The following is a 27,500-nucleotide window of genomic DNA, read 5'->3' on the forward strand; positions in this document are numbered from 1 at the left end:
GACGGGACGTGTCCTGACGTGACGTGTCCTGACGGGACGTGTCCTGACGGGACGTCCTGTGACGGGACGTCCTGTGACGGGACGTGCCGTGACGGGACATGTCCTGACGGGACGTGTCCTGACGGGACGTCCTGTGACGGGACGTGCCGTGACGGGACATGCTGTGACGGGACGTGTCCTGACGGGACGTGTCCTGACGGGACGTGCCGTGACGGGACGTGTCCTGACGGGACGTGCCGTGACGGGACGTGTCCTGACGGGACGTCCTGTGACGGGACGTGTCCTGACGGGACGTGTCCTGACGGGACGTCCTGTGACGGGACGTGTCCTGACGGGACGTGTCCTGATGGGGACGTGCCGTGACGGGACGTGTCCTGACGGGACGTGCTGTGGCAGTACAGGGAGGCGGACCTGGTGGTGAAGGAGGACCGGCAGGAGAAGGAGAGGCTGCGCAGGCGGAGGGAGAGAGAGCAGACAGAGAGGAGAGCTGCTACCATGGTAACCACCATCATACAGCACACATCCACACACATCACCTGACCACCTGCTCTGCCCTCTGACCCGTGACCTCTGACCCCTGCCCTCTGCCCTCTGCCCCCAGCTGCAGGCCTGGTGGAGGGGCTGCCTGGTGCGCCGGGGCCTCGGGCCCTTCAGGAAGCCAAAGAAAGCCAAAGAAGGCAAGAAGAAAGGAAAGAAGAAGAAATGAGCTCTTTCTTCTTCTTGGTCTGTATTTCCTGTCGGCTCTGAGGCTCAGCAGGAGGCGATGATCCGCTCTGTCCAAACTCCCCGAGCCGGCTGGGACGTCCTGTCCCAGAACCTTTACTAAATGATTATGGACTGAAATAAAACAGTTGAACTTATATAAGAGACTACAGCAACTTTATATAACTTTTATTTGTCTTGTCACCTTGACTGCCTCTTCCTTTAGACACACTCCTGATGCATTGTGGGATACACCCAGGCCCTCGCGTGCTGAGTCACACGCGGGGTTAAGGCTGGTTCATGGTTCTGTGTGTGTGTAGTTTACGGAGGGTTTGCACATCTCAGTTATTTTGCAGCTTGTTTTGTTTGTCAGAGAAAATAAAACAAGTGAGTTTTGTAGCAACATGACTGTTTATTGACGCCACAGATCAGAGGTTTGAAAAGGCTCGTCAGTGCAGCTAAAAACATGACAATAAAACATCGGCGGGGAATTAAGTTGCCGTTGTTTAATTTAGTTTCCGGGGAACAGACGGACAGGACGCAGAGGCGTGAGGCGCACGCCACGCGGCGTCCCGAGGCCGCAGAACCATAAATCAGCCTTCAGGGTATCAGAGGGTTAGAGCGGCTCAGTTCAACATGAACACCAACAGACTTCACTTAAAGGTTTTTATTGAATGCACTTAAAGTTAACTCCAAATCTTCATTACAGCCGTGTTCAATCTTCTATACATGGTTTCAGACACTTTCCAGGGGAAAAAAGTGTAAAAACGAAAACTACAAAACGGGAAAGAGCTGTCTGGCGGTGGAAGCAGTCCGTCCTCCTGTCGTACATGTAAACGTGTGGAATGTCAAACGGTTCAGTCACGCCGTCCGCTCACATGACCCGCCGCCGCCGCCGCCGCAGTCAAACACCACCACATCTGTACAAACATGTAACAGCGTCTCTCTGCACACCTGAACGCCACAGCCGCTCAGGTGTGTGAGGAGCCCCGTCACTCAAACGCCGCTGCTCATCCTGGCCCCGCCCCTCAGGCGCTGCTGCTGCGTTCAGGTCAAACAGGGAAAAAAAAACGACAAAGCTGCAATGTTGAGAAGCTCAAATGTGTCAGACGTCCCATCAGTAATCACCGTGACGTCTGTCCAGAAACATCAGCTGAGCATCAGCACGCTCGGCTGTGCCAGCGCCCCAAACCCAAACCCTGCTTTTTACCTGGCTCGACTCTAAAATGACTGTAAATCCATTCAAATTGGCACAGTGGAGGGGAACTACTTTCCCAGGCGAATGAATACTCAAACCCAGTAGGGAGGCGCCGACACTCATACATGCACATACATACATGCGTGTTTCCCCCAAACTGCAGAGGACATCAAGTCTCTCTGCTGGTGGAATTTACTTTTTATTATTACACCTGCTCTTATTGTGAAGCCCCGCCCCCCAAAAGACTTAAATAAAGTTAAAATTGAAAGATTTCAACACCAAATATTTGCTTCAGTTAAAAATCAGTCTCTTGTATCCTTCAGGGAGCCAGATGGCCTGAACTGGATTTTGAAGCGGAAAACTCGCATCTCCCACTTTCCCCTAGAGACCTGAAGGCAGCGTGGACAGGGGGCGGGGCCACAGCGACGCCAGCGGCTTCTTCAAACCTCATTAGAGTTTCTTCTCTCGTCCTCTGACCAGCGACTGGGGACAGCGTCATCTGAGCGTCCATGTTGCTCCGCGTCGTCGTGGCAACACACAAGTTTCAGCTTCATATATATATATTTATATATATATATATATATATATTTACAGTATATATTTGTACACATACATTTTTAAAAAGATAAAAAAAACTGGAAGTCCGTCTGTCTTCAATCCAGCACGTTTTCTCTCAGCCTGAACACCGGGCCGCTGGCGCTGAGCCCGTCCTGCGTCCTCGCCGCCACACGCCGAGTACTCGCCGCCATGCGCTGCAGTACTAGCTCCTACATAGTACTCATACTGAATACTAGCCTGCTCAGCTCTCATACTGTATACTAAGCTCTACTTTGTGTTTTTAGTGTCAACTGAGTAGTATTCACTCTCCCCTCTGTACAGCAACCAGTAGTGATACACTAAAATGTCCCATGATGCATCAGAAACACTGGGAGTAGAGTGAGAAAAGTTTTTTTTTTTTTTTTTTTTTTTTTAAACTATTAATAAATATCCACAGCCAGCTCGGATGAAATTTGGTGAAATGAGCACAACCTCAAAACTTCAGTGAGGAGAAAATGTTTTTCCCGGAGGAGGCGGGACGGACCCTAACCCTCGCCTCGCGGCTCGCGCCTCGCGGCTCGCGCACGACGTCACCGACACCTGATGAACACAAGTTTGATCAGCGACGTCTGATCAGCCTGAACCTCCAGTTTAAAGCACTGCGGACAGAAGCTGCAGCTCTGGAATCAGCCAGCTGGTGGCGCTGCTGTGACTCAGCCTGTCAGGTGGCAGCTGTCTGCCTTTACAAGAGTATTATAGTGTGTCTGTGTGTGTGTGTGTGTGTGTGTGTGTGTGTGATCCCTCTTGTAAATGTGTAACCGTGGTGATAACCCGTGTTCACGCTGCGTCCTCAGCAGGAATGAAATGTTTTCAACAAGAAAACAAGAAAACAGCTCAGAAACAGAGCGTGTGTTTTCCTGAGCTGGTGATGGCCTGCCGCCCCTTCGCCCCGCCCCCCCCCCCCCCCCCCCCCCCCCCCCCGGTCGCCCCGCCCCCTGGTCGCCCCGCCCCCTCAGCAGGCTGTGCTCATTCCGCTGCGTTGAGGCTGGGCTGTGGGCTTCAGGTCTAGTCGTCAGTATGAGCTCGCTTCCTGCAGCTTCCTGTCACCTGACGCTGCGGCGTGCGCTCGTCACTGACACCACGGTAAAAAACAGATTTAAAAATGAGATGCAGTTATAATAATAATAATAATAATAATAATAATAAAAACCACAGAATAATATTAATAACATGGTGCAAAATAAAACAATCCTGTGAACAAAGAGCAGGCTGCAGTGAGGAGAGACGTCCGTCTGTCCGTCAGGGAGGCTGGTCAGTGGCTGTCAGACAGACAGGTGTGTGTCAGACAGACAGGTGTGTGTGTGTGTGTGTGTGTGTGTGTGTGTGTGTGTGTTCCTCCAGGGCAGAGGGTTTGGGGTTTGTTTGATCACACAGCAGCCACGTGTGATCCGGGTTCTGCGGAGCCACGTGAACCAGACGAGGGCCGACACTCCGACAACACAATGTTAGCTAATGTTAGCAAGCGGCTACGCTAGCAAACACACTGCTGCCGCTCCGTTCTGCTCCGGAGTCGGAAAACAACAGAGCTCCAGCTGGAGAACGTGCAGCAGAACCGCCATTCGACCTTTTTTTGTTCAGCGGAAAGCATTTACATCAGAACGTGGAGAACCTTCTGCAGAGCCTCGTTTCCAGACGGACCTCAAAACATGCACATCTGACGCCGACCACAAACACAACGCTAACCGCTAACGTTAGCTGACATGATGGACCTAATCTGTTTGAAGGCAGTGCTGCTGCTAATATTAGCTAACGTTTTGAAGCCAGTTAGTCTGGAGACAATGCTAATGCAGCTGCGTGCTAACATTAGCTGACGTGATGCGGCTGCGGCGCCGGATCCTCGCGGCTCGGCTCGTGTCTCGGCTCAGATCGTCGTTTAGCCGGCGGCCGCGGATCCAACATGGCCGCGCTGTGAACAAAACAAACGCAGGGTGTCGGAGGAGAAGGCAGAGTGTGAGAGTGCGGTGGCGTCGTCTACATGGCGAGTGAGGGTCCGGGTGTGGTTGCCGTGGTGACAGGGTGTCTGGGCGGGGCCAGGTCCAGCAGGGCGCTGACGGTTCCTGCCACCTGGGGGAGCCCTCGCTCCTCCAGGATGTGGAGAGGAAGACACAACTGACTCTACAGACACAGGGAGAGACGGGGAGACGAAAGGAAAAACACAACGGAAAGGTGTGTCAAAATGAATGAATAAAAAAAAAAAAAAAACGAGTAACCATGGCAACAAAGCTGATAAAAAAAATAATGAGGAGCAGCAATAAATAAACATGGGAGCAACATCAACAAATAATAAAATGAATGGAAACAAATGGAAACTAATGAAGGAGGAGAATGAAGGGAACAGCAGGAGAATGTCATCAGCATATCGGCTTAGATCCACCAGTGCAGTGACAGGAGCCATCCACAGGGGGCGCTGCAGCACAACAGCAAATGGAGGCAAAGCTGCCAGAGTTTTTGGACGAATCACTTCCAACAAGTTGAGCCTCTTTGTGTGTGTGTGTGTGTGTGTGTGTGTTGGGTGGGGGTAGGCGTTGGTGGTGATTCATTGCTTTCAAAAAGATGGAAAAAAGGCAATGAGCAATTATTTGCAATTTGCATGTATTTGAAATTATGCTACTGAAAAAAAATGTATTGGTTAATTTTCAGGTGATTTTCTTTTTTGTCCACTTAATTTCATCTTATTTCCTTGTTTGCTTTAGTTTTTTAACTTTACCTTTTGTTTGTGTGTTTTTTTGTTTTTTTTAATTTAATTTCTGGCTAATGTTTCGGTCACTTCTCGTTAAACAGCTCGGAGCCTTTTCCCAGGTTTGTGAAAGACATCAAATGAATCTGCTGAGGCGCCGCCGGGAGTGAGGATGTGTGCAAATCAAGATCAAGTTCAAGATGTTTCAGATGATTTTATTGTTGCAGGATCTCAGAGGGAAAAACATTTTCCAGCAGCGAGGACAGAGCACACACACACACACACACACGACACACACACCCTCCTCCTCCTCCTCCTCCTCCTCCTCCTCCTCCTCACTCACTCCACACTGTCTGGAAGCGACTGGCACAAGCAGCCAGACCATCGTCACCGGGTTCAGGCTGGGAAACCCAACAGGCGATTGGCTGGGATTTTAAAAATGAAAAACACCACAGAGCCTCCGGATACTGACACCTTAAAGGGACAGTTCACCCCGAAAACTACTTTTCAGCCATAAATACCTCAGGAGAGGTTTATATGACGGCATATTAGGGCCATTGTGGCGGGAAGAAATTACAGAGCCAGGGAAGGGCGGTGGGGGGTTAGGGGATGTAAATTAACAAGAAAATAAAAGTTGTATATTCTCTGAAATTTAACTGGTAAATTTACAAGAAAAACTCAAAAACATTATGAGAAATACCGTATTTCACCAATTAATCGCCGGGGCGTTTAATTTGCCAAATCAACTTGGACCCCGGGCGTTTAAAAGAACCAGACGGCTATTCGCTGCAGGCCTTTATTTATTTTTGCACAGACCTGCACCAGGTCATTATCGTGATGACAGTTACTGTCCAACATATTTACAGTCGGTCCATTTAAGATTACGGTACACCCTTTTTTTCTAACGTTAGCTAGCGCTCTTATTTTGACAGAAAACGGAAGTGCCGCACAGTTATTGTGCGGCTAACTGTTTACTTCTGCAAAAATAAGGTGAATAGCCTTATTTTGGGTTACCTCAATATAATGCAAATAATCGCCCCGGCGGTTATTCGGGTGGGCGTTTAATACACAAAATGGGTGCAGACCCCAGGCGTTTATAAGAACCCGGCGGCTATTTGAGGCCGGGCGATTAATTGGTGAAATACGGTAACTCTTAATACTTTTTTGTTTTTGGTCAAGGAACCAAGAACTGGATTCAGCAAAGTGGAGTGACGCCATATCTTCACCACAAAAACAACTGAAAGAAAACATATTTCCAGGTTGTTGTTTTTTTTTTTTTAAATAAATTTGTGACTATAATTGACTCAGAAATTGAGTTATTCTCTCTAAAACTTTTGAGTTTTTCTCATTTTAATCTCAGAGAATATCTAATTTTTTATCCCAGAATATTACCCCCTCTCCCCCAGCTGTGTAATTCTTTCCTCGTACATTGGCCCAAACACACCACTGCAGGTTTTCAGACAAACAACACAGACGTTTTTTTTTTTTTTTTTTTTTTTTTTTTTTTTTTAATTAAAGGTTGCCAGTTCTTTCCAGATCAATAAAAGTTTAAAAAGTCTGTTCGGCAGACCTCTGGGAGTTTGAGGTGAAAACACTCAGGCAGCCAATCATAAGGCACAGGGGGAGGAGCTTCAACAGGCAGGAACCAATCCTCCCGCGGCTGTCGTCCCGTTTGGACGTCAGCTGGAGGATCACACGCTCTGGGTCTGGAGAAACCCTTAGAAACACTTGAGGTCACGTTAAAAACAACGGGGCCTGGCAGCCTCACGATTCAGCCGCTTTGGGCTCACAAGACGAACCAAACACATTTTGGGACTTAAAGCCTCCAGCAGTTTGATTTAAATATCAAGTGCTAAAATGATCTGCTGCTCATGGAGGAGGGCGAGCCGGCGGTGCGCCCCCTGGTGGTTGATTTGAGAGACATAAAAGGTCATTTATTTACAAAGGCCTGCATCCAATCAGAATCAGTTAGAAAACAGAATATTAAACAGTCACACTGATTGATTAACTTTCCTTTTTCCCTAGAAAAATATTCTTTTGTTGATTGTAATTATTTTAAAACGCTGTGTGTTTTTTCACTGCTGGCTGGTAATGAGCTCTATTCTAATTTAAAGCGACTACCTTTTCAAATACATCCGCTCTGGGTACTGACATTGATCACTGACTGCGCCCTGTGACATCAGAGGGCGGGACCAGGACTCCTGTTCATATCTGGTGGGAAGGTTGGTCAATGGCCATCCAATGAGGAAGTGCCAAACTTGTGGGGGTGTGGCGGTGGGCGGAGCCAACCACAAACACTCACAGGACTTCTGAATGTCCTGTGGAGCAGGTGTGTCACCTGGCCCACAGAACACCTGGTCAACTTTCAGGCCTTTCAATCCAAAAGGGGGCGTGGCCTATGACAAAAGTCACTTCCCTAGAGCAGGGAGGTGTGTCCTGTGACAAATGGCCACGCCCACTTCCTGCTGTGCTCTTTATTACAGATCCTGGACCAGAAGTATTTGCTCTGCTGAGTCCATCGTTTTCACTGTTTTAGAAGTTTGTGGACCTCTGGAGCAGCTCAGTGTGCAAATCAGATCTTTCCCCAGAGGAGTGAGCGTGACCAGCTGGGGGCGCTCTGGTTCACTTTCCTTCTCTATACTGGTTAAACGCGGTGGGCGGAGCTGGCAGCTGTAGCTTACTGTCTGGTTTCAGATAAATGTGCAGTTTGTCAGAAAAACTGGGAGCCGCGTCTCGCTACACGTTCGACCACGACCAATCACACGGCGTCTTTCAGGACACAACGCCACGTCCACGGGCGGCGGCGGAGGAGGAGGGCTGACCAACGCACCAGTCTGACAGTCCGAAGCCACACTCGTGGACAAACGCCGAAAAAACAGGACGTGCTCGACTTGGTGGAACAAACCCCAAACCAACACGCTGACATTCAGACGCGACACCGGGACGTTTCAAAATCAGGTTCAGTTCATGCCGTCTGATCCCAGCGCTGTGGCAGGCGGACCTGGACTTCCTTTCTGGCACGGTGAGGTGGAGGTTTAAAGGGACATACCACTGAATTTCTGCTCCGGACTGTATGATTCATCAGCGGAAATACAACCACCAGCTCGTATTCCAGCCACCTGCCTTAGCAAATATCAGCCAGTTAGCCTCAGCACAGCACCTTGTTATAAAACCTCCATGTGTGCACATGCTGATGCTATCACACGAGCTCTGCCACACACACACACACACACACACACACACACACACACACACACACACTCTGAATCCAGAATCAACCCCCCTACCACCCGGTACATAATCATACAACTAAAGGAGTCACACTGAGATGTTTGCAGCACGAGGATCAGTTCATGTTTTCTTGCAGCTGCTGGGGATTCAGCGTCATGCTCAAGGGCACTTGGGGTGACGGGGGATCGAACTCGGGACCTTCAGCTTGCAGGACAGTCTCTCTCCAAAAACACTGCCTGGTTTAGCGTGGTGATGAGTTCCAGTGACAAAGCGAACAGGAGCAGCACTTGTCTTGTTTTTGAGGCGTCAGTGATGATTCATTCTGTCACAACAGGCCACAGCTGCTTTCCTCCTTTACATCGAGTGCAACACACTCAAGGTTCTTCTTCTTCTTCCTTCTTCTTCCTTCTTCTTCTTCTTCGGGTGTTATCACAGGATGAAGGAAAAACGTATAATATTTTGGAAGTTTTTGCAAAATGTGCCGTTATTCCAAGAAGGTGTTGCTGCGGTCGTGTTGGGAGTGACGAGGTGCGGGTCCAGGCTCTCGGGCGGGGCGGTGCTTGTTACTGTCTGAGGTTCTGGGTGCGTTTGGTTGCGTTCGGGTCACGGGTGTGTGTTCTGTGTGGGCGGGGCGGGCGGTGACACTGGTTTGATGCTGCTAGTCCACTCCAAACTGGGAGCCTGGCTTTAAGACTTGGTGAACGAGTACGAGCATACACAGAACTGTAAAACACTGTGTGTGTGTGTGTGTGTGTGTGTGTGTGTGTGTGTGTGTGTGTGTGTGTGTGTGTGGAGACAGGGGGGCCCGGGGAGCCTGGACAGAGGCTGCAGCAGTTTGAACTTGGTTTACCAGATGTTGAGTCAGATGCCGTGACATTCTCTTAAATCCAGATACGACCAATGGAAGCCGTTTGTTTTATTTATTTATATATATTTTTTTAATTCCTAAAGACTTTTTGCTGTAACTTTCTTGTAATTTTTATTCATTTATTTTATATTTTTGTGGTAATTTAATGGTAACGTTCTTGTTCGTTTTCTCTGTCATTTTCTTGATTTTTTTTTTTTTTTTTTTTGCTAATACTCTGTTCAATTTTAGGTAGATTTCTTGTAATTTCATCTTTTTTTATTTAATAACTTACTTAGGTTATTCTTTACAAGTTTGTCAGTAGTTTTGTAGCAATTTTATGTTTTTTTTTATTATTATTATTATTTTTTATTTTTGGGTGTCATTTTGTGATCATTTCCTGAAAGAAATCAAGTCAAATCCACTTATTTCAGATTTGAAAGGGTTCAGACTGGATGAAGTGAAGGACAGAGCAGAGCGTCTTCATATGGGACTGATTGGTTTTTAAAGGAGTATAAATGAGGCCTAAGGAGGAGGCTGCTTCTAAACCCCAAACCCAGACACGGGACACCCCGGGCTCAGCGGAGCCAAAACAGGAATGATCTGCAGCCGGAGAACGCGCCTGCGGAGAACAACGTTCCACCTGAGAACCTGCGTTTCTTTAGTGGAAACGGAACGGCTCACATGTTGGTTTGTTTCTCGCCGGCTGTGAGATCCTGTCTGAAACAAGGGACGTCCCATCAGCCCCAGGACCAACTGCCTCCCCCTGTGGGCCTGTGTGTGTGTGTGTGTGTGTGTGTGTGTGTGTGTGTGTGTGTGTGGACTAGCAGCATGCAGGTGAGGTGAGCTCAGGTCAGATGTGCGGTGCCAGGTGGCAGTAGATGGCACACAGCACGGACATGATTGACAGATAGAAGAGGGCGAAGCCGGCCAGCTGGGCCGGAGGGGAGGCGCCCATCAGGGGCGGAGCCATGGACAGCAACACACCCACTGTCCCATAAACCCCGCCCCCTTTCCCATCCAGAACCTCCCCCACTGAGCACAAACTCTCCTGTGTGTGTGTGTGTGTGTGTGTGTGTGTGTGTGTGTGTGTGTGTGTGTGTGTGTGTGTGTGTGTGTGGGGATGGGATGGACATGGCAAAGGATCAAAAACAGAACAGAGAGACGGATTGGTCGAACAGAAGATGGATGGAGATGAGAGAGAGAGAGAGAGAGAGAGAGGGAGAGAGAGAGAGAGAGAGAGAGAGAGAGAGAGAGAGGTTAGTTCAGTTTGTTTGCTGAGAGGCTCTGGGAGGAAAACAACAGGAAGTGGACGATGATGTCACAGCATTTCAGCCGCAGTCACACCTGAAACTCTCTCACACAGCTCGGTACAGGTGCTGAGCTCAGACTGACCAGGAGGGCCAGGAGGGCCAGGAGAGCCAGGAGAGCCAGGAGAGCCAGGAGAACCAGGAGAGCCAGGAGAACCAGGAGGGCCAGGAGGGCCAGGAGGGCCAGGAGGGCCAGGAGAGCCAGGAGAGCCAGGAGGGCCAGGAGAGCCAGGAGAGCCAGGAGGGCCAGGAGGGCCAGGAGAGCCAGGAGGGCCAGGAGAACCAGGAGAGCCAGGAGAGCCAGGAGGGCCAGGAGGGCCAGGAGAGCCAGGAGAGCCAGGAGAACCAGGAGAGCCAGGAGAGCCAGGAGGGCCAGGAGGGCCAGGAGAGCCAGGAGAGCCAGGAGAACCAGGAGAACCAGGAGAGCCAGGAGAGCCAGGAGGGCCAGGAGGGCCAGGAGGGCCAGGAGAGCCAGGAGGGCCAGGAGATCTCCAGCCGGTTCTCCTCGCCTCTTCATCGATGTGAGGCTGGGTGTGGAGCGGCCCGGCGTTCCCAGACGGCGGAGCAGAGCAGAGCAGAGCAGAGCAGAGCAGAGGCTGTGAGGTTCTGGTGACTCTGTGGATGAGCTCTTTAGAGGAAGACCCCAAGAAACCACTGGAAGATTTAAATTTATAAAAAGACTGCAGTGGTTTGAATCAGATAGTTTTTTGTGCTAAGCTAACAGGAAATGCAGAGGAGGAACAGATGTTTAACATCTGGTGTCAGTGTGGGGACGTGGAGGCGTGTGTGTTGCGTTGCTGCGGTGACATCACCGTCCTCTCCGTGTGTTTTCCTCCAGGCTTCAGTCACATTTGGTTAGAGACACAGACAGTCGCCTAACGCTCAGCTGTTTCCACGTCACGTCCTGCAGGGAGCTACCATAATACATCTGTGTGTGTGTGTGTGTGTGTGTGTGTGTGTGTGTGTGTGTGTGTTACCTGTGGAACGCCGATCCTGCGACACGCCTCCAGGAAGTTCTCCACGTTTCGTCGACATTTGGCCATGGTGAGTTTAGGCTGCAGACACACACAGAGACACAAAACGCTTTATCAGCGTCTGCACGTCGACGTCGGGTTTCCCAGAGTTCCTAGCAGCTGCACTCACCACTGCGGGGGAGGGGACGTGGATGCTGGGGACGGAGCGCGGGCGCACGTGATTGGCCAGGTGACACAGCACCACCCCGTCCGTCAGCGCCGCTCCCAGGTCGCTAGGCAACGACACCTTGAGACGAGCCTCGATGTTCTGCAGAGAGACGCAGACGTCAGGACCTTTAACCCCCGAAACCTCTTCTCTCAGAAACTCAGCAAGAAATGAACCCAAAATGTGAGAGAAATTAGTAAAACGGTTAAAATGACCTGAAAAAACGGGCCTGACAGAAAATAAAGCTGTTAATGCAAAACTTCAGTGGGAAACGGACACTGACTCTGCTTTCGAGGACTCTGAGCGGAAGGAAATTTGTAGTAGCTCTCAATCATTCTCCTATAACACCAGACACAAACCTTTACAGTTTAATATCATACACAGGGTTTACTTGACACCTCACCATCTACACAAGATAAGTAGTAACCACTCTGAATGCTGTCCTGGGTGTAAGACTGAAATAGGATCCCTTCTCCATATGTTCTGGACTTGTAGATGTTTGGAGCAGTACTGGAGATCTATTCTGAACACCGTCAAAGGTTTAGTGGGGATCCCAGCCAATCCACGGCTGACACTTTTAGGGGACCTGTCAATTTTACCAGTTAATATGAGGGTCAACACTCGCTTCATCAGATGAGCCCTAATTGCAGCTAACAAATGTATAGCTATCAACTGGAAAAGCGAGGACCCCCCTGGTATCTCTCTATGGCTTAAAGAACTGACGTCATACTTGCCATCAGAGAAGATTATGTTTAATCTAAAGAGAAAACCATCAGTCTTTGATAAATGTTGGGGAGGATTTATAACCTTTTTACATAATAGACCTGCTCCTATAGATGACGTCCTTGGTCCTCTACATGTCTTGTCTTATCTCTATAGTGCACTCTTTACAGGTGTATGGGTCATTACTGTTGCTGTAACTTAATTTGTTGTACTGTTCTTTTAATTTGTCTTATTTATCTTTTTTCTCAATTTTTTTTAATTTTTATTTATTTATTTTTTTTAAATTTACTTATTTATTTATTATTATTGTTTTTTTTTGTTTGTTTTTTTTATTATTATTACTATTACTACTATTGTCGTTGTTGTTGTTTTCGTTCTCATTATTTTAATTATCACTGTTGAATTTTTTTGTCCCACTCTTGTCCGTGGGGGAGGGAGGGGGGTGTTAACAATTAATGTTGTATTCACTCTGAAACAATGTATTCTGCCTGAAAATTTCAATAAATAAACTGTTCAAAAAAAAAAAAAGACCTGAAAAATGAGCTTAAATAAATGTATAAATCCAAGAAAAATAAATAAGAAGAGAAAATGGTTCGAACATTATTTTAAGACACGGGAAAACGTCCAGAAAACCATATTTCTAATTACTATTATGATATACTTCAAATTACATTACAGGAAAAAATCTTTGGGAACATTTCAGGTCATTTCTTTGCTATTTTTTCAGTCCAGTCCTTGTAACCTTTAAATATTTTTGTGCACATTTTTGGCTCATTTCTTGTGAAGCTGTTTTTCAAAGAAACCACATGAATCTGCTGAGGTGTCAAAGGGTTAACGGCTCCACTTCAGGATCCAGGATTTATTAACAGCAGAGAAACTGTCAAAACAAAAGCATTCTGTTCCTGGGAGCCTGAATATTACTCATCATCATCATCATCGTCATCATCATCATCATCATCATCATCATCACAGGTCATGCTGGCACTGAATCTGAGTGTAAATGTGCTCCTCTCACACTGCCTTCATGACTCGGTGTGAGAGGAGTGGGTGTGCCTTACCTTGCGGAGCTGCTCCACCAGCTCGGCCTCCTGCCCCACCAGAGCAGGAGCAGCAGGAGCAGCAGGAGCAGCAGGAGCAGCAGGAGCAGCAGGGGGCTCCTCTGGCTGAGGAGCAGCAGCGTCCCCTGCAGGACAGAGAGGAGACAGCAGCTGTGAGGCTGAGGGAGCAGATGTTAAGGGAGCGTCTCTCACCGCGAGGAGGCGTCCTGCTCCTACCTCTCTTCTTCTCCTCCCGCTGGCCGAGCCGATATAGGAAGCTCTCCGGTCTCTGACTGGCCGCCCGGCAGGAGGCCACGCCCCCAGAGCTGGGGTAAGAGGGCGACTGATTGGCTGGAAGGAAAGGAGGGATGGAGTCAAAATGGAGGCATCAGAAACAGTGAAGAGTGTCGTGTCTGTCAGAGTGAGACCTCTGACCCGAGAAAACATCCCTCTGCCTGCCACCGCACTGCCGTTTCTATGGTTACCACCTGCCAGGTGCCTCTGCATGCAGCTGTGACATCACAGCGACTCATCTGTATCCTCCCAGCTGAAGCGTGACATCACAATGTCCCATGATGCAGTGCGAGTGTGTCAGCAGTGTGTGTGTGTGTGTGTGTGTGTGTGTGTGTGGTCTTACCTGTAGGCGATAGGGCAGTTCGCTCCTCACCCTGCGGGACAAACACAACACAGACAGTTAGTGACCTGTCTCACTGACAGACAGAGAGACAGACAGGTTCACATCCTCTCAGTGATCAGCATCTTCTAATGAGACAGTTTCACGCAACAAACAGGCAGGTCAGGGAGAGACAGACAGGTCAGAGAGACAGACAGGTCAGGGAGAGACAGACAGGTCAGAGAGAGACAGACAGGTCAGAGAGAGAGAGACAGGTCAGAGAGAGACAGACAGGTCAGGATGGGTTTGAACCAGTAAAGGGACCTGCTGCTCAACTGAACTACAGTTCAATTTGACTGCAGTTTCTTTCTCATGAACCTCAGGATCCTGATATGAGGATGAAAACGTGAAAACATGCTTAATGTGACATTTAAATAATGTACAAAATGAAATCCATTTCTTTTTTCATTTTTTAAAAAAAATTTCCTTGTTACTGTGAACGTCAGAGTGTTTTTCTCAGTCAAGTGAAAAAATAAGACATTTAAGTTCTCTGATGATGTGGAGAAGGTCTGAGAGGTGAAGAAGAGCGCTCTTCATCAGAATATAAAGAGAGCTTTATTCTCTGACTGGCTGATCTATTTCTGAATGTTTATTAACACCGGATGAAGCTTCTGTTTTTTTTTTTTTTTTTTTTTTTTGCTGACTAACAGCAGCGTCTTGTAGTCCCAGGCAGGACGGGCCAAACGGTGACACCAAAACACAAAATTCATTCCTTTATTCACCACATGAGCAGCGCTGATGACAGACAGACAGGCAGCAGCATGCAGTACCTGCAGCGGACAGGAGGTGGAGCTGTCTGCAGGATGAGAACAACACCCGTCTATAGACACTCCAGTGAGAGACTGAGAGACAGACAGGAAGACAGACAGACAGACAGACAGACAGACAGGAAGACAGACAGACAGAGGGGAAAAAAGGAAGATGGAGAGAGAGGGAAAAAGTGACAGAAATAAAAGGATGGAAAATTAAATTTAAACAGAAAGGAAACCAGAACTCAGGGGAGAATGAGAGAAACCCACTGTGCACAGCCTGTGTGTGTGTGTGTGTGTGTGTGTGTGTGTGTGTGTCACCTGTCTGTGTGTACCAGGCCTTCTCTTTATAGTGTTGGTATCAGTGTCTATCTCAAACACCAGGACACACTGACACACACACACACAGACAAACAGACAAGGAGGGAAAAAAAAACGGCAAACGGAAGGAAAAACTAACCGAAGAGCAAAAACAGAAGCAGAAAGGGACAAAAAACAAAACAAAACAAAAAAAACACGAGAACAGAGAGAAAATAAAACAAGAAAAACAAACAAAGCAAGTCAAAAGTAGAAAAGGATGAAGGGATGAGAGCAGAGGACAGGGCAGAAGAGAGCGTTAATGCAGCCGCAACATGACATCACAGCGCTGACGGCGTCTCATTGGTGCCGCCGCCGCCGCCATCTAAGCACGAGGCCAGGAGACAGAGTCTGTTATCAGCTGGAAAACACCATTTCCCAAGATCCTCTGCTGCACCAGTGGACATGCAGGTCCTGTTTTTTAATCAGCAAATTATCAATAATCACATCTCCTCTTCTCCAAACTGTAAATGTGGAGGGGGGGCGAGCAGGGGGTGGGCGGGGCTATCATGATGGCGGGACTGACTGATTGGTTGGTCAGGTGGAGGTGTGTGTGTGTGTGTGTGTGTGTGTGTGGGTTTGACAGCATGCATGTAGTAAATGTGCATGCTGTGTGTGGGTTAGCAGGTAACAGGTAGTCCACTGCAGGACAGTTCACAGAGCAGTGAGACAGGCCAGAGACCAGAGCAGTGAGACAGGCCAGAGACCAGAGCAGTGAGACAGGCCAGAGTCCAGAGCAGTGAGACAGGCCAGAGACCAGAGCAGTCAGACAGGCCAGAGACCGCCAGTCTGATTTGCACAGCGTCACCATGACAGCTGAACATGTGCAGTAAACTGGGGTAAATGTGCAGTGAAATGTTCAGTGAACTGGTATACATGTGCAGTGAAATGTGCAGCAGACAGGTGTACATGTGTAGTGAAATGTGCAGCAGACAGGTGTACATGTGCAGTGAAATGTGCAGTAGACAGGTGTACATGTGCAGTGAAATGTGCAGCAGACAGGTGTACATGTGTAGTGAAATGTGCAGCAGACAGGTGTACATGTGTAGTGAAATGTGCAGCAGACAGGTGTACATGTGCAGTGAAATGTGCAGCAGACAGGTGTACATGTGCAGTGAAATGTGCAGCAGACAGGTGCACATGTGCGATAAAAAAATGGTGCACGTGCAGTTAAATTTACTGGTCATGCAATGCAGGTAAGTGCTCGTTTTACTGCACATGTACCTGTGTGCAGCACGTGTGCCATGTGTACCTGTTTACTGCACATGTACATGTTTTCTGCACATGTACCAGTGTAGAGCACATGTACTGTTTACTGCACACGTGTACCTGTTTTCTGCACATGTACCAGTGTAGAGCACGTGTACCTGTTTAATGCACATGTACCTGTGTACAGCACGTGCACCATGTGTACCTGTTTACTGCACATGTACATATTTACAACATGTGTACTGTGTGAACTTGTTTACTGCACATGTACCTGTGTACAGCACTTGCATACTTGTTTACTGCACATGTGTACTGCACAGGTGTACAATGTGTGCCAGTTCACTGCACATGCGTACCTGTTTATTGCACATGCGTACCTGTTTATTGCACATGTGTAACTGTTTATTGCACATGTGCACCTGTTTATTGCACATGTGCACCTGTTTATTGCACATGTGTACCTGTTTATTGCACATGTGTACCTGTTTATTGCACATGTGTAACTGTTTATTGCACATGTGTAACTGTTTATTGCACATGCGTACCTGTTTATTGCACATGTGTAACTGTTTATTGCACATGTGTACCTGTTTATTGCACATGTGCACCTGTTTATTGCACATGTGCACCTGTTTATTGCACATGTGCACCTGTTTCAGTGACTTTGGACAAATCAGATTCACATCCATGTGTTTTAGTCGTGGACTAATAAAGAAAGATTGACATCGTTGGCTCGTTAGTACAGTTTTTGGGGCGGGCGTCACCGAGCTCTTACCATGAAGAGGGCGGAGTCATCTGTGTGGGTGGAGCGTCTGGAGGGGTAAACATTCTGAACACACACACACACACACACACACACGCACGCACGCACACGCACGCACAGAGACACACAGACACAGACGTGACATGAGGGGTGAACAGGCGTCATGGTGGGGGGAGGGGAGGCAGAAAACCTCGTCTAGAGCCATTTTCTTTTTCAAGATTATTTTTCAGGAACAGGAGTGGGGGTGTGGGTGTGTGTGTGTGTGTGGGTGTGTGTGTGGGGGGGGGGGGTGGAGCCTGAGGTGCTGACAGGTACAGATAACACACACACAGCCACTGAACATGCAGCACAGACAGGAAGCAGAGTGTGTGCAGCCTCACCTCGCTGTCTGGACTGGACTTGGTTGGACTCTGAGCTGCTTTATGCTGAAAGACAGTGTGACTGTTAGCATTCATTCAAGACCAGATTTACCACCATAAAATAAACAAGTAGTCAGTTAACTGATCAGCTGTTCAGCAAAAGGTGTATTTTAACTGTTGAAATTGTTGTTTTTAATCATTTCTCTGGTAAAAACACCAGCCGCCGTCAGATGTCAGCTTCACTGAGATGCTCCGCCTCTCTTCCTTTTCTCTTTTCATATCTTTATCTAATCAATAATTTGAGGTTTTTTGGTTGCGTTTGAGGATGAGAGGACATATGAAGACATCGCTTCGGCCTTCATTTTTCACACTTTACACACGACACACCCTTCATTCGTTAATGGGAAATGGGATCGATCGGTGACGTAATGAGGAAATCGATCAGCTGCAGCCGTGTGGTCTCACCTTGACGAAGCTGATGACGGCGTCTCTCTGCAGCGAGCGTGACTTCTGCCTCTCCTCCTCGTACCTCAGAGCCGCCAGCTGGGCCTCCCGCCTCACCCGCTCCACGCCGCCCCCTGCTGGCCCCGCCCCCGCTCTCTGAGGACAGGAAGAGCAGGCTGTCACTACACCAACACACTCACCTGACTACACACTGATGCTTCAAACGCTGCATGGAACAACCTTGAAAAACTAAATAAAATCCATTTTTAAAAAAAAAGGTACATCAGAAATCAGCAGATCCCAGTTTGGTTACTAAAAGGTTCTTTAAATTCTGCATCTGGAACATTCCACACTTTCTTAAAGGTTCATTCCAGCACCATAACAGGTTCTGCTGTGTTCAGGGTTAGATAATACTACTACTACTGCTAACAATAATAATAACAATAATAATAATAATAACAATCTCTGTGTATAATGATTCACAGAGATAAAAACAGACAAGAAACAGTAAAAATAATATTAAGTCAATAGCTGAACAATAAAATGCAATAAAACAAAATAAAAATAGGATTTGTTTTGATTCGTCCAAGTAAAACCAGGGGAGATAAATAAAGTAAGGAAGGATCAGTAAAATCTCAGGGCCTTGCAGTGACGGCATGTTTTAAGGAGAGCGCGTCGCCAATTTCACAATAAGTAGGTGATAATTATCGAGGGACGTATTTGAAATTTCCCCCCAAATTATGTCGACATTCACCTCAAAACTGATTGAAAAGCAAAAGGTTCACTTTGACTGTATCACCAAACTCATTCCAGAAGAATATTTCAAATCCATTAGATGATAAAAAAGAAAGCAGGGCTGCTGCTGGACTGTTCAGACTGTCTGTACAGGTGACACCTGAGAGCCACCTCAGCTCAGGTGCACTGGAGTTCTATGATGAAAACCATAGACTGAAAATAATAAATTTGGTTTGCGATATCATTTTGTAAAGTTCAGAATGAGTTTGGAGACAAAAATAACAGATTTTCGTTGACCATCCCCTTAAAGAGAGCGTGACTCAGCAACAGCTGGACCACATTTACAGACCGCAGGGTGTCTTTACCTGATTATGAGAGCCGGAGGGCACCGTCACACCGTCAACCACACTCCTGACAGACAGACAGGCAGACAGACAGACAGGCAGGGAGACAGGCAGGGAGACAGAGAGAGAGGGACAGACAGGCAGACAGACAGGAGGAGATGTTAGACCGTCAGTGTTGGTAAATGTTTCTCTGCCGTTGGACCGTCTCACCAGTTTACAGTCTGTTAGCGCTCTGCTCCCGTCCTTGGCTGTGATTGGCTGAGTCGTGTTTGAAGTCGTAAAATAAACACCTGTGACCGCATTACAGCTTCAGCGTGAAGGCACCAATCAGCTTCCAGCCTGCACATTGCCTCAAAATGTCAGATTTTGTTGTAAACTTTGATTTAGTGGGTGGGCTAAGACCATCTGACCGGTCGCACCGTCAGACAGACGGTGTGGTCCGGTCGCTGCCCTGAGACCCGGGCCGAGAACACAATCCCCAAAGTGGAGCTGACCCGGGCTCTCACTCAGTTTTATGGCACTGTGGAAAACAGGGAGGGTGAACCCTGTGGTGTCGGCCTGCGTGTGGAGCTTAACCACAACACTAAAGACCCGCCCATCAGCTGATCAGCCGATCCCGCTGTCTGTTGAAAGTCTAATCCTAACCCAAGATTATCAGCAGCAAAACTGTTTTCACTGGAGTGGTGAAAAAACGGAGGCAGACTTTCAGAAAACCAAGCGCTCCAAACAGCCTGAGGGCCCGGTGGGACGTGCAGCTGCGTATGGGACGAGGGGCTAAAGACAGCAGCCGCCAAAGCCCGAGCCTGAATCGTTTATCATCCGCCAGGACGAGAACGTCTCCAACGAATGCACAACAAAACCACAAAGATGGCAGCCACAGAAACAAAGCGGGGGAAACCGCTGGAGAAATACCTACCAAGGCCCTTGAGCTGGTCCAGTCACTGCAGACCACGCCTCCTGCGGCGTTTTGCTTCAAAACATCACGCCGCTGGCTGCTAGCTTGCAGATGACATTTTGTTCATTCCCCATGGTGATATGAAATCGCCCTTCATATTAAATCCAGGGGACGCCTCGTGTTCGAGCCTCTCCTGTCTCTCTCTGCTATCTAAAGCACATATCTTTATATTTCTTATTTTTCTTATCTATTTCTTATCATCTAATCATAATCATCTTATCTTATCATCTATGTCTTATGCTTATATATAGTTTTCTCTTGTAAATTTGAGCAACTGCAATTTCCCCTCAGGGATCAATAAAATATTTCTGATTCTGATTTCTGATTTTGACAAGATGTAAACATGAACTGGTTGGATCAAAGCAGAGAATTTGTTTAATTTGTGAACGGGAAGCAGTTCCTAGTAAATGTTTTTTTCCAGTCGGTCTTCACACACTCAGACAGGACGTCCCGCCTCAGAGGGCACATCTAACCAATCACTGACATCCTGTATGATCACCACCTGCAGGGGGCGCTGCAGCGCTGCAGCCTCCCCTCAACACGCTGCTGATGGACATCATTCACACTCACTGGAGGCTGCAAACTGTATTTTCAAGTATTTCTGGATGGATCCACCAGGGACCGACCGACTGCCGCTCCCGGCTGATGAGCAAGGCCCATATTCAGAATTTATCATTTCTCATTCACAAAATCGCACACCCTCCTGTCAGTCTCGTTGAATCGACCAGTTTGTGGACCACGAGAAGCCCTTCTCTGGCTGTGGGCATTTTTTTAGCTCTTCTTTCTGAGACCGCCACCGTCTCACATTGCACTCATGGCCGGGGTTAAGGGATGTTTATTTACCTTAACAGTTTCAGAGGTAACTTCAGAGAGCGTCCAACTGACAGCCGGAGCGGCACGTCAGCTGGCTGCCACATTCAACCGGGTGGCGGCGCACACCGGCCGGCCCACCTGATGCCGCCCGGTGCCGACCGAGGCACCGCGCCCACCCGGTCAAGTCTGCCGGATCTGACAGGTGCGCGGCGCACACAGACTGCCATATATACCTTTCATCATAAATCAACATTTGTTTATACGCGGTTGCAGCAGCACCATGGACGGCGACACAGACAACACGGTTGATTATTGATTGCGCGACGCGGCCAATCGCCGGTAATCGCGCCGCGCATTAATCGATTTTGCGGAGGCAGGAGGAAAGTTGCATGATTTACGTTGTATCCACGTTCGCCCGCTGCGTGCGTGACCGTGCATGTGCTCGTGCATGAACGCCCGTACCGTGCTGGAGCACACCCCCCCCACCGTGCCAGAGCGGGGGAAGTGTGCTGTATTTAAGCACGGAACATATGCAAGTACAATACATGTGTATTTGCTTAGACCCCCAATATAAGACGAGGGTGTTTTTTCAGGGCATTTTCAATGGAAAAAATATCGTCTTATATTCAGATCAATACGGTAGTTTAAGTTTTTTTTTGTTTTTTTGTTTTTTTTTTACAAGATTTTAGGTTATTTTTGAGTTGTATTCTTTATTTTTTGTTAAGATAATAATGTTAATTAATCTTTTTTTTAAATTCAAAGTAAGGTTTGTGTTGGTGTTTCAAAAAACTATAATTCTGGCACTGCAATTTTCAAATTTACTACAAATAACTATCAGCCCGAAACAACATGTATCAGTGTCCTGGATTACTAATAATCATCAATGACCCTGAAAAATGAATATCAGTTGATCCCTGATATCTATACTGCGTGTGTACCTGTGCTGTGTGTGTGTACCTGTTGTGTCTCCTGGCGTCCTCTGACCTGGAGGAGCTGGTTTTGACCGGAGAGCCCTGAACACACAGACAGAAGATTAATCAGCTGATTCCTGCTTCACTCGTCACTGATCTCAGAGCCCCGCCCCTCAAACCGCTGGCTTCCTACCTCCCGGGTGATGCGCCTCTCGATGTACGCCATGAACTGGGAGCTGAGGCTGACGCTGTCCGCCGCGCCTCCTCGACTCCTCGCCTCCTCCTCCTCCTCCTCTCCGGCACAGCTGTCGATGAAGTCTATCTGCTCCAGCTCCAGGTCTACTGCAGGAGGGGCAGAGGGAACGACGAGGAGGAGGAACAGGAGGAGGAGCAGGAGGAGGAGCAAGAGGAAGGGGGACAAGAGGAGGAACAGGAGGAGAAACGAGGAAGAACAGAGGGAAAAGGAGGAGCAACAGGCTGGTCAAGATCTGTCATCAGATGTTGTAGTCCAGACTTTAGGGTAAATATTAAATATTAAAGGTGCTGTAGTCCAGACTTAAGGGTAAATATTAAAGGTGCTATAGTCCAGACTTTAAAGGTAAATGTTAAATATTAAAGGTGCTATAGTCCAGACTTTAGGGTAAATGTTAAATATTAAAGGTGCTGTAGTCCAGACATTAGGGTAAATGTTAAATATTAAAGGTGCTATAGTCCAGACTTAAGGGTAAATATTTAAGGTGCTGTATTCCAGACTTTAGGGTAAATGTTAAATATTAAAGGTGCTGTAGTCCAGACTTTAGGGTAAATATTAAATATTAAAGGTGCTGTAGTCCAGACTTTAGGGTAAATATTAAAGGTGCTATAGTCCAGACTTTAGGGTAAATATTAAATATTAAAGGTGCTGTAGTCCAGACTTTAGGGTAAATATTAAAGGTGCTATAGTCCAGACTTTAGGGTAAATGTTAAATATTAAAGGTGCTATAGTCCAGACTTTAGGGTAAATGTTAAATATTAAAGGTGCTATAGTCCAGACTTTAGGGTAAATGTTAAATATTAAAGGTGCTGTAGTCCAGACTTAAGGGTAAATATTAAAGGTGCTGTATTCCAGACTTTAGGGTAAATGTTAAATATTAAAGGTGCTGTAGCCCAGACATTAGGGTAAATATTAAATGTTAAAGGTGCTATAGTCCAGACTTTAGGGTAAATATTAAATATTAAAGGTGCTGTATTCCAGACTTTAGGGTAAATATTAAATATTAAAGGTGCTGTATTCCAGACTTTAGGGTAAATATTAAAGGTGCTATAGTCCAGACTTTAGGTTAAATATTAAATATTAAAGGTGCTGTATTCCAGACTTTAGGGTAAATATTAAATATTAAACGTGCTGTAGTCCAGACTTTAGGGTAAATATTAATATTAAAGGTGCTGTATTCCAGACTTTAGGGTAAATATTAAAGGTGCTATAGTCCAGACTTTAGGGTAAATATTAAATATTAAAGGTGCTGTATTCCAGACTTTAGGGTAAATATTAAAGGTGCTGTAGTCCAGACTTTAGGGTAAATGTTAAATATTAAAGGTGCTGTATTCCAGACTTTAGGGTAAATGTTAAATATTAAAGGTGCTGTATTCCAGACTTTAGGGTAAATGTTAAATATTAAACGTGCTGTAGTCCAGACTTTAGGGTAAATGTTAAATATTAAAGGTGCTGTAGTCCAGACTTTAGGGTAAATGTTAAATATTAAAGGTGCTGTAATCCAGACTTTAAGGAATGTTAAAGGTGCTGTAGTCCAGACTTTAGGGTAAATATTAAATATTAAAGGTGCTGTAATCCAGACTTTAGGGTAAATATTAAATATTAAAGGTGCTGTATTCCAGACTTTAGGGTAAATATTAAAGGTGCTGTAGTGCAGACTTTAGGGTAAATATTAAAGGTGCTGTAGTCCAGACTTAAGGGTAAATATTAAATATTAAAGGTGCTGTATTCCAGACTTTAGGGTAAATATTAAAGGTGCTGTAGTCCAGACTTTAGGGTAAATATTAAATATTAAAGGTGCTGTAGTCCAGACTTTAGGGTAAATATTAAATATTAAAGGTGCTGTATTCCAGACTTTAGGGTAAATATTAAAGGTGCTGTAGTCCAGACTTTAGGGTAAATATTAAAGGTGCTGTATTCCAGACTTTAGGGTAAATATTAAATATTAAAGGTGCAGTATTCCAGACTTTAGGGTAATGAAAGGTGTCTGACGTGTGCCGTTGGCCAGCAGGGGGCCTCCCGCCGCCCGTCCGTCGCGGTGCCGCTGCTCTCTGGTGATCTCGGCCACGCGCATCGGCAGCTCCGACAGCTCCTCGGCCGGCTGCACACACACAGGAAGTGAGGTCACAGGTGGACAGGAAGCAGAGCTGAAGGATGCACTGTGTGTGTGTGTGTGTGTGTGTGTGTGTGCGTGCGTGTGTCTGACCTCGTTGCCCGACCATCTCTTGTCTCCACTGTCAACGCTGTTGAAGCCGGAGTCCAGCGCTCCGTAGGGGCGACCGGGGTAGAGCTCTTCCACACTGAGAGAGAGAGAGAGAGAGAGAGACAGAGAGAGAGAGAGAGAGAGAGAGAGAGAGAGAGAGAGAGAGAGAGACAGAGACAGAGAGAGACAGGCAGACAGACAGAGAGAGAGAGAGAGAGAGAGAGAGAGAGAGACAGAGAGACAGAGAGAGAGAGACACACAGAGAGAGAGAGAGAGAGAGAGGTTTTTTTTAATCCCAAGCTGTGTGTTTCAGCTCCACGTGATCCTCTGTGTGAATCAGACGCCTCAGAGCTGCTGGGAGGAGCCAGGCTAACAACTCCCATAGACTTCAAGTCTTTATGCTAAGCTAACAGGCAATGCTACCCATAGGAACTGAACCAGTGGACGTCCAGAGGTGGAACTGGTGTCCAACATCTGGTCTCAGTCTGGGGACGTTGGGAAAAGAGAATTTTGTCCAAAATATTGGGGTATTCCTTTAAAGGGGACTGTGTGCAGGTGTTCATACGCAATATTTTACAAATATGAATATTTTTTGGTGTACGTGTATTTCCTGTATTGTGCTTACCTAACACCTTACAGTGGTGGAAAAAAGTTTTGGGACAGCCCATGCATTTGTGAAATATTACATTAACAAATCACTCTTAGGTCTTCAAGTGCAATTTCTTTTAGTCCAGTCACAGCCAAAATACTAAACAAATCCTAAAAATACATAAGAAATTTGGAGTATTGGGTCATTTTGGTACCAGTGATGAAGGTCGTTCTTTTTATTAAAAGACACAATTTTTGTTGCCAAGCTTGGTGTCTATATAAAGCAGCACATCTGAAAGTTCTTCAGACACAAAAATGGCTAAAACAAGGAACCTAACACAGGAAACACGCCTGAAGATAAAGATTCTCAGCCAGGAAGGGCACAGCTGCCGCCAGATAGCCAGGAAGTGCAGATGCAGTCCTTCAGCAGTTGGATCCACTCTGCAGAAATACAGACAAACCAACAGCTTGGAAGACAAACCAAGATCTGGCCGTCCAAGGGTTTCTTCAGCAAGAAATGACCGCATCCTGATCCGCATGTGCAGGCAAAACCACCCAATGACATCACAGGAGCTTCAGCAGCAGAGGTCAAACCAAACTGGTGTCCAGTGTTCCACCCGCACTGCACGTGGCTGACTTTTAGATCATGGCTTAAGGTCCTACAAGGCTATCAAGAATCCCCTGATCAATGAGAGACAGAGGTTAGCCCGGCGTCCAGGAACTGGAAGAAGATTCTGTGGCTTTATCTTCCTCCTGCTAATGTGAGGATACGCAGAAGGCCAGGCGAAGCATTATCTCCAGCATGTACAGTACCTACTGTCAGGCATGGTGGAGGCAGTATCATGGTTTGGGGATCATGAGTGCTGCTGGTGTTGGTCATCTCACTGTCTGTGATGGCACAATGAACTCTGCCAAGTATTGTACCGTTCTCGAAACCCACATTCCCCCTTCTGCCCGTGCACTGTTCTGTTGAGGTAAAAACTGGATGTTTCAGCAAGATAATGCCCCTCGCCTCACATCCAAGGCCAGCAGAGCTTGGCTGCAGGAGCACAGCATCCAGGTCTTAGAGTGGCCAGCTCAACCCCCGGACATGAGCCCCACTGAAAATCTGTGGTGGATTATCAAAAGGTCTGTTTCAAAGCGTAAACCAAAGAATTTAGAAGAATTAAAAGCAGTAATTCAAGAAGAATGGGACAAGATTACCCCTCAACAGTGTGAAAGGCTCGTGGGAACATGCCAGCCAGGATTAGAGCTCTACTACGTGCCAATGGTGGGACTACTAAATATTAATTTGATGATGTGATGGTTTATTTATTTATTTTTTGTTCAGTTTTGAACACATTCTCCGTTATTTGTTGACTTTGATGCCGACAGTGTTGAGAACTGACATATTTAAACTGTCAAGAATTTAGTGTTGTTAGTTTTTCTTGTAAACAATAAACAAAAAAATATCATTTGTATTTGTTTGTATCTGTCTAATGCAGCCACACCTTTTGAAACACCAAAAAAGATTTTTCCACAAATATTTCATGATCATATTTGAGATTGTGTAAAATTTTAAGGGTGTCCGAAAACTTTTCTCCACCACTGTATGTGTGAAATCCACAGTTTTATAAATGAGGCCCAGATCCTGATGGAATCTGCTAGAACTGCACATCTGTTGTTGTGTGTGTGTGTGTGTGTGTGTGTGTGTGTGTGTGTGTGTGTGTGTGTGTGTGTGTGTGTGCTGAGGTGAACATGTCTGACCAGGAGCTGAAGGCCAGGGGTCTCCTGTCGTAGTCGGGCAGCTCAGGCGTCGTCTTGCTGGCCTCCAGGTTCAGGTACTTGAATATGTGAACTTTCCCCTTTATACAGATCTGACACACACACACACACACACACACACACACACACACACACGCACGCACGCAGACAGGGAGAGTGGAGGTCAGCAGCTTGGCTCGTGTGTGTAGAGAGTGTAACAGGTAGTGTGTTCATTCTGTCGACTCCAACCCAAAGAGAATAAAACACAGGACAGCAGAACACACCCAGTCTGTACTGCTCTTGTTTGTGTGAGGAAAACTGAAAACAGAAACAGTGAAACAAGATAATCAAATCAAATCAAATCACAAAAACAGTCTCTTAAAACTAAAAAAAAAAAAAAAAAACATGATATGAACATTTTTTTTTGAAAAAGATTTAATCTACAATGTGTTTTTTGAGGTTTTCTGCTGACGTTTTGACAGATCTCACCTGTTTGCTGTGGTCATCTGTGTGTGTGTGTGTGTGTGTGTGTGTGTGTGTGTGTGTGTGTGTGTGTACCTGTGCGGGGGGGGTCTGCAGGGGGTTGTTGTCCAGGACGATGGTCTGGAGCTGTGTGAGGCGTCTGTAGCAGACGGGGATGGACGTCACCTTGTTACAGGAGAAATCCAGACGCACCAGAGGGAGCTCGGCCAGCTCTGCACACACACACACACACACACACACACACACACACACACACACACACACACACACACACACACACACACACACACACACACACACACACACAATTTTAAAATTTTAGATTTTCACTGTATATCATTTGTTTTTCTTGTGTTGTTTGAGTCAAAAACAAAAGACAAAGCTCCCAGTTTGTATCTGGCTGGTTATTCTAAAGCTGCA

The 27,500-nt window shown here is 46.8% G+C and overlaps 2 protein-coding genes across 6 annotated transcripts in view; both read right to left on the reverse strand.

The window, feature by feature from the left end:
* LOC115369788 (NACHT, LRR and PYD domains-containing protein 12-like) overlaps nucleotides 1-27,500 on the reverse strand; it is a 322,926-nt gene that overhangs the window by 216,918 nt on the left and 78,508 nt on the right. The gene's annotated exons all lie outside the window — the stretch shown is intronic.
* lrch3 (leucine-rich repeats and calponin homology (CH) domain containing 3) overlaps nucleotides 4,163-27,500 on the reverse strand; it is a 38,056-nt gene continuing 14,718 nt past the window's right edge. The window contains exons 5-20 of one of the 5 annotated variants that reach the window (XM_030066546.1): nucleotides 27,156-27,292; nucleotides 26,601-26,710; nucleotides 24,270-24,363; nucleotides 24,056-24,164; nucleotides 22,004-22,149; nucleotides 21,857-21,912; nucleotides 19,153-19,198; nucleotides 18,074-18,208; nucleotides 17,630-17,674; nucleotides 14,942-15,013; nucleotides 14,136-14,166; nucleotides 13,736-13,849; nucleotides 13,520-13,644; nucleotides 11,703-11,840; nucleotides 11,537-11,614; nucleotides 4,163-4,612 (exon numbers count right to left, since the gene is read on the reverse strand). In XM_030066546.1, coding sequence (XP_029922406.1) covers nucleotides 4,469-4,612; nucleotides 11,537-11,614; nucleotides 11,703-11,840; nucleotides 13,520-13,644; nucleotides 13,736-13,849; nucleotides 14,136-14,166; nucleotides 14,942-15,013; nucleotides 17,630-17,674; nucleotides 18,074-18,208; nucleotides 19,153-19,198; nucleotides 21,857-21,912; nucleotides 22,004-22,149; nucleotides 24,056-24,164; nucleotides 24,270-24,363; nucleotides 26,601-26,710; nucleotides 27,156-27,292 — 1,580 coding nt within the window. In that variant the 3' untranslated portion in view covers nucleotides 4,163-4,468. Of the gene's footprint in view, nucleotides 4,613-11,536; nucleotides 11,615-11,702; nucleotides 11,841-13,519; nucleotides 13,645-13,735; nucleotides 13,850-14,135; nucleotides 14,167-14,941; nucleotides 15,014-17,261; nucleotides 17,316-17,629; nucleotides 17,675-18,073; nucleotides 18,209-19,152; nucleotides 19,199-21,856; nucleotides 21,913-22,003; nucleotides 22,153-24,055; nucleotides 24,364-26,600; nucleotides 26,711-27,155; nucleotides 27,293-27,500 lie in introns of all 5 variants that reach the window. The other 4 variants (XM_030066545.1, XM_030066542.1, XM_030066543.1 and 1 more) reach the window with 4 other exon arrangements.

This window comes from Myripristis murdjan, chromosome 13 (assembly GCF_902150065.1).
Source record: "Myripristis murdjan chromosome 13, fMyrMur1.1, whole genome shotgun sequence".
NCBI classification, from domain to species: domain Eukaryota; kingdom Metazoa; phylum Chordata; class Actinopteri; order Holocentriformes; family Holocentridae; genus Myripristis; species Myripristis murdjan.